The sequence below is a fragment of the Nasonia vitripennis genome, chromosome 5 (assembly GCF_009193385.2).
Source record: "Nasonia vitripennis strain AsymCx chromosome 5, Nvit_psr_1.1, whole genome shotgun sequence".
NCBI classification, from domain to species: Eukaryota; Metazoa; Arthropoda; class Insecta; order Hymenoptera; family Pteromalidae; genus Nasonia; species Nasonia vitripennis.
The window spans coordinates 9,461,890-9,467,878 of NC_045761.1; the positions used below are offsets into that span (position 1 = coordinate 9,461,890).

The 5,989-nt window shown below is 40.4% G+C and overlaps 1 protein-coding gene across 7 annotated transcripts; it reads left to right on the forward strand.

Annotated features, from left to right (window-relative positions):
• The first annotated feature begins 365 nt into the window (after window positions 1-365).
• LOC100124029 (A-agglutinin anchorage subunit) lies at window positions 366-4,869 on the forward strand. Of its 7 annotated transcripts, none has more exons than XR_004227880.2 (8): window positions 394-732; window positions 967-1,130; window positions 1,323-1,485; window positions 1,565-2,146; window positions 2,238-2,531; window positions 2,947-3,281; window positions 3,600-3,791; window positions 3,867-4,869. XR_004227880.2 is itself a non-coding variant. In XM_031931655.2 (7 exons), the coding sequence occupies exons 1-7, from the start codon at window positions 657-659 to the stop codon at window positions 3,884-3,886; spliced, it is 1,557 nt and encodes a 518-aa protein (XP_031787515.1). In that variant the 5' UTR covers window positions 366-656; the 3' UTR covers window positions 3,887-4,869. The 7 variants fall into 7 exon arrangements, 4 of the variants coding, with proteins under 4 accessions (XP_031787515.1, XP_031787517.1, XP_031787516.1 ...); XR_004227881.2 differs by having other exon boundaries at window positions 2,947-3,155; XM_031931655.2 differs by lacking the exon at window positions 3,600-3,791 and having other exon boundaries at window positions 366-732; window positions 2,947-3,204.
• Window positions 4,870-5,989: the final 1,120 nt, after the last annotated feature.

The window sequence follows — 5,989 nt, forward strand, 5'->3', positions numbered from 1 at the left end:
ATTAAAAAGATTAAAGATATAAGTAGTCCGGATCTGGACTGGACTCTTGTGCGGGCACGTTCGCATGAATAGCGACCGTTCTGACCTCTACATACAGCTAGACGCTGATTTCCAAAAAGGTTAATTGCGTTAATAAAATTTACTCGGATTCTATTATCAGGTTCATTCATACTGGGGCTTCCCGCTGCAGACGAAGCTCATTGCCAAACGAAATTCGACTTTCTATTAACCAAATTTAAATTGCGAGCCTCGGGTTTTTCAGAACAGCCGAGACTAGCATCAGCGCCACCGTATCACAGCGAGAACAAAGAGAAAGAGCACGACACATACACACAAAATACCCCCACCCACGCCCAAAACACAACACACAGATCGAGAGCTCTTTAAACTCCTAAAACCAAGAGCTAATAAGTGCGTGCATGTCCGTGTGTAAGTAGCACGTATTTTCCCCCAGTGATCGTTTCTCTTCCGTCGAGTCGACCGTCGTCGTCGCGTTGTGTGTGTCATACTACGATAAGTCCAGTGAAGGAGCTACTTTCGCGAGGTGTGTGCGAGTGTATATTTGTACGAACGCTGCGCTGCATATTGCAAAACACGAGTGCGCAGCGTCGACGACGACGTTATCATCCGCCCCATATAAATGACCAGTTGAGAAAATGCGCCGCGCTGCTGCTGGCCATCGCGGGCGAGTCTTCCTGGGGACGGCTGTGCTCGCCCTACTCGTGTGGCAAGGTGAGTCCTGACAAGCGACATTTTTTTCTCAACCAGCCATTGTCTGCTTCTCGACGTTGTGATCTGCTCTCTCTCGCAGCCTTGAGTCACGCTACGAGTGTTGCGTTGACGCGAGTTTTGACGTTTGCCTGCTGTTGTGCATGATCTGGGCGTTTGCTCTCGCGCTTATCTTTATCCTTCGTTTTTCTTGATTCGCGAAGGCTGGTGATGTAATGTTGTAAATTTCTCTTGCAGCTGAGGCCTCTGATGCAGATGTCAGACTTACGCACGATGGGCCTGCCGTGCTTGGAAGCACCATCACCTTTAAGGCAGAACTTGTGGATAGCGATGGGCGAGCTCCGTCAGGAAGTTTTCAATACACATGGAGAGATAATGCTGTGGAGCAGCATTATTATGAGGTACGTGAAGAACTAACTTCTGAATTTGTCTAGATCGGTTAGTAGTTTGAATATTTCGATTTGGAAATATAACATGTTCACGACTGTAAAGCGTCTATAGATAAAGCTTGTCTTATCTGGAGTGCAGTAGTGCATGCAGTCCAATTATCTTATAAGGTTGAGTTTGAGTGCAATGATATTATTCCGTTTTAGACTGAAACTACATCAAACACAACAGTTTACTATAGTGTAAGTTATCCTGCTTCAAAATACCATGTGGGTGAATACACAATGGAAGTAGCTGTTTGCAAATGGGGATGGCTTAGTATTCACTGTGGAGACTATACAAGCAGAAGGGTGTATTTTCGAGTCAGTCGTACGTAGTTTATTTCAAATTAATATTTATACTACAGCTTTTGTACAATTTTAAGTAAATTGTTATAATAATTTTGCAGCTTTGATGAATGGAAATATAACCATTGAACAATCTAATCAGACTGTGAGCACTGAGTTTGTAGCTTCATCTGAAGTAGCTAAAATATCTGTTAACTTGCGTAAGGGTGATCTTGATTATATAACGAAGGCAGCAACATCAATTACAACTTATTGGTTTGTTGACTGCAAAGCTTACAACCAAACTAATGACTTCACGTTTGTTCACAACTTTACAAATCCCAAGTCTTTCCACACTATTGAAGCTCTTGTGGTAGCTTCTTTTGAGCCACCAACTACAACAACTGTAGCCCCAACAACTACAAGCACTACACCATCACCTGTACCAACAACTCCTAAACCATCCAATAATACTGATACAAACTCAACCACAACTACAACCACAACTACAACTACTACACCTACACCTACAACCACTCCTACACTACCAACTACAACCATAGCTCCTCGAAATTCTACCGTTTTGTCAAATGCAACAGTTCCATTACTGGCAAATGCTACATTCCCTTACATATGCAACTCAATCTTGGATCCCAAACCAAATACAACGTATGGTTATTTTCAAAGAGAAGTTAAAATAAGAGGTAAACAAAAAGTGATATTATTTTTTGAGAATACTTGAATTTTTTCATATTTTCGTTTATTGTAACTGTATTTTTATTTGTTATCCATTAGCTCCAATTTCAAAATTATCAATCGAAGGTTCAACGTGGATTCAACCGTGGAACAGTCTTTCTTTATCAATATCCTGCAATGGCACGGGTCCATTTTATAAGTGCATTGAAATCCACCTGGGAAAATACAATGTTACTGGCAATGAGACTTGTAGTCAGGACAGTGACAAATTGGAAACTTGTAAATTTAACTTTGAGCATTATTTTCTCGAGCCTCTTGAATACACAGTTTTGATAATACTGGGCAATGAAGTCAGCAAAGAAATTCATCCTGTAGCAGTTAACATTTATAAACGTAAGTTATTATTTATAGTACTCATACAGTGAATGATATGATGGTAAACATTAGATTTTATTCTTAAAATATAGTTTATTTTGGAGTAGGTTGCGTGCTAATAAACCGACGGTTTTTTTTTCTGCCGTGCCATAAATAGAGCTTAAATGAATAATCGCACATTTCCGACATACGTTACTACTTGTTATCACTGGTCTTGAATCATGAGTCACAGAAAAACCCGTCTAAAATTATTTTAAAGGCTTGAATTGCATATTAGGAGAAACTTATAGCGAAAAGTTTCATAAATTGAACCTACCAATAATTTAAAAAAACTTATCATATAGATGATTAATTGTTCGAGCAAAACAGTTTACATTTACAAATTATAATGGGATTAATCATTTTGTTGTTTTTTCTTTTATTTTATGAACAGTGATGCCGAAGCCGCAGCTGTCAGTAATCGTGGTGCCAGTCTCCTGTTCCTTGGTGGCGATCGTGCTAATCATTTTCGGCATCGCCTACTACGTTCAGAACAGATCGCGCTTCACTGTGGAGGTTGCAGACTTTGATTTCGGACAGAGCACCGCCGACATGGAGTATAAGACGTTCACCGAGCGACTGCGAGACTCGTTCAATAATGCTGTAAGGCCCGGCTCCCAACACGAAAGATTGTTAGGCGCGAACTCGCTCGGTACATACGGGAGCATGAACTAATGACAAACTTCTCGGATACTTGAAATCAATCTACGCTTTCACACGCATTAAAATGCAAGCAAACTTTTATCTTTTTAGTTTTTTATAGATTATGGCGAACCCTTCTTGATTTGTTCTTTTCATGGTGTTTCAATGCTTGCTCAAAGCTCTGTTAATTGTTGTCTTTGTTTTTCGCTTACGTGAATCTTGTCACACGTGAAATATTGTTGACTTTTTGTTTGTTGGTATGCTGACGCTTGTTAATAGTCGATGACCTTAAGTTGTCCCCATAAAATGCATTTATACGTAGTAGTGTGTGCAAGAATTACGTGTGCAAATTTATTTTCTTTTTATTTGATGTTTTACAATTCTGTATCTTATATGTTTGTACAGCTTTAGCGGTGATAAATAACGCTTGTTGAACCGATACGGACGGCTATTTTTAACTTGAAACTGACACTCTCTTATATGAAAATACTTGAGAAATTCTTTCTCGTATTTTTCAATGCACATACGTAGAATTAATTTTTCTAACAAAGAGTGTACATGGTTTTAACCAACCAAGAGGTAGCAACATCCGTCTCGGTATATTGACTGCTTTAACTTGTTAAGAGAGAACGTCGAGTGCTGCTATGAATAACGGAATACTTATTGTTTTAGGGTTACAAACAACTGAATAACACGAAAGGCTTGCAATGACAAAGCGCACAAGAGAACGCGGAACAGTGATGAGGATAAACATCACGAGCAAGACGAGAACGCAGCATACGAAATTTGATGACCCACTAAAATCGATTGAATCCTCGAGGTCCCGCATCTCTGGGCTGCAGTATTGTTATAGATATTAAGTGTGTTTTCGATCGATGCGCGATAATCAGGAGACCACGTTAGATTATTCGAGGATAATTGTACATATAATCATTGGACAGAAGGAGAATAAAATGCGATGCGTAAGAGTATACTGATGTTTCACGCATGTAAGAGGCTGTGAGAGAGTGGCAATGAAGAAGAGTTAATGAGAAAGTGAATGCGCGTTGGTAACATTGCGTTAGCGCATCGACGTGCTCCACATTCTATATGTCTGTCGACGGAGTTGTGACTGCTTGTGTCTTTTTCACAACGTTACTATACGTGCGATTGTTTTCCCTTTTTAAAAAAAAAATCTCCTTGTCTTCGGTTTTATTTCCCAATTATTATCGACACGACAGATCGTGCAAGTATCTATTTATTACCCTTTTATGCAATTTTTTAATAAACATGTATACATGTATCGTTGCGACGTAATACCATTTTTCACATGGTCAGATTTTTTCATACTGTACACGGCCATTTCTAATTTTTTATTTTTCATATAATATATAAATGATATTGTACTGTATATTTATAAATTACGATTACGCTGTTGATCGACGAAGAAAGAAATGTTTGCGCTCGGGTATATTTTATTATTTATATTTATAGCGATTAAATGATACTTCGAGAATGTGTAAGAATTGTAAAATATTAGAGAACTATATAATTATACGATGATATCATGACGTCACTAACGACACTGAATTGTTTTGTTAACGCGAATATACATACGCATAAGAATAAAATGGCGAAACGGGCAAATTAAAAAAGGTATAGCCAATTTACAATAAACGAATAATGAAAACTGACAGATGCAGGCTTGAGCTTTGATTGAATCATCCCAACGGGAGCGAGCCCTCGAACCAATATAAGTTCATGCGTCTGTTCGCAAATCCCTCTTGAAATTCATTATTCTCCATCAGCGCTCAATTATCGGTGCTTGGTCAATCAGCGGTGCATTCACCTTCTACGCATCCCATTTAGCGCGTTCTCTTTCACACACTTTCTTCCGCCGCCGCCGCCGCAGACGACTTTGTCGAGACAATTTAGGCTTGCGCAATGTGTACACGAGTTGAACGGATTTTTTTCGTGCAATCGTTATCTGATTCGTTCGTTTCTGTGCGATGATGCGCGTTTGAACCTTTGGATATCGTCGTCGCGTAAAGCGTAATCAGTGGCTGTTACACGCTATAAGAAAATCGTATTTCGAGTTCGTTAAGCTTGAGCAAGACTCACTTTTGTATATAGTTACGGTGTAATAAAGAGCCGAATTCATGAGTGGGCAGCGGCTCGCAAAAGTGTACACTCGAGTTTGAGAGTTTCTTTTTGTATACTCGGGCGATACATATATTCACGCGGACGAGGAGAGCTGCTGAGAGAGTAGCTCGAGCTTGCCAAGCTTTTCCAACTCGCAGTTATTCTGGTAACAAATCGCAGTTTCTCTCCCTGCAACTATTTTCGTAAAAATTCATAAACCCGCTATACGCAAGGGACGCTAGAATGCGAGCTTATGAATAATTATTGTACCTCGATAAAAATTGTTATAAAGAAGAAAGCTTATTTAAACAAGCGCGAGCTAATTTATTGATAAATTTTTAAAAAGCGTCGACCAGCTCATCAGGCTTCGCCCACTCCATCCTCTGCCCCTATATACGTCGCATCACTTTCCCACACCCCCGGCCCCTGCACACATCTACATACACCCACATACATACATCGCGCGATATCCCAAAAAGAGCGCCATAAGGGCGCACACCTGTCCTCTCCATTGAGGCCATATCCCGCAGCTATATAGCGCATTTACACCATATCGGTTCCCAGACTCCCGCGAGAGCAGGCAGGTGCTGCGCCCGGGCCGCTCGCGGCCAGTGCCGAAAGCAAGCGTCTGGCATCGGGGAGTAAAGTACAAGCGAGCGCCTCTCCCCAGCAGA

What these genes read in the sequence shown, in the direction of transcription:
- LOC100124029 (XM_031931654.2), top strand. Translation starts at nt 657, where the DNA reads ATGCGCCGCGCTGCTGCTGGCCATCGCGGGCGAGTCTTCCTGGGGACG. An exon ending in CGCCCTACTCGTGTGGCAAG is followed by an intron (nt 733 to 966) that starts GTGAGTCCTGAC and finishes TTTCTCTTGCAG; the next exon opens with CTGAGGCCTCTGATGCAGAT. An exon ending in AGCAGTTAACATTTATAAAC is followed by an intron (nt 2,532 to 2,946) that starts GTAAGTTATTAT and finishes TTTTATGAACAG; the next exon opens with TGATGCCGAAGCCGCAGCTG.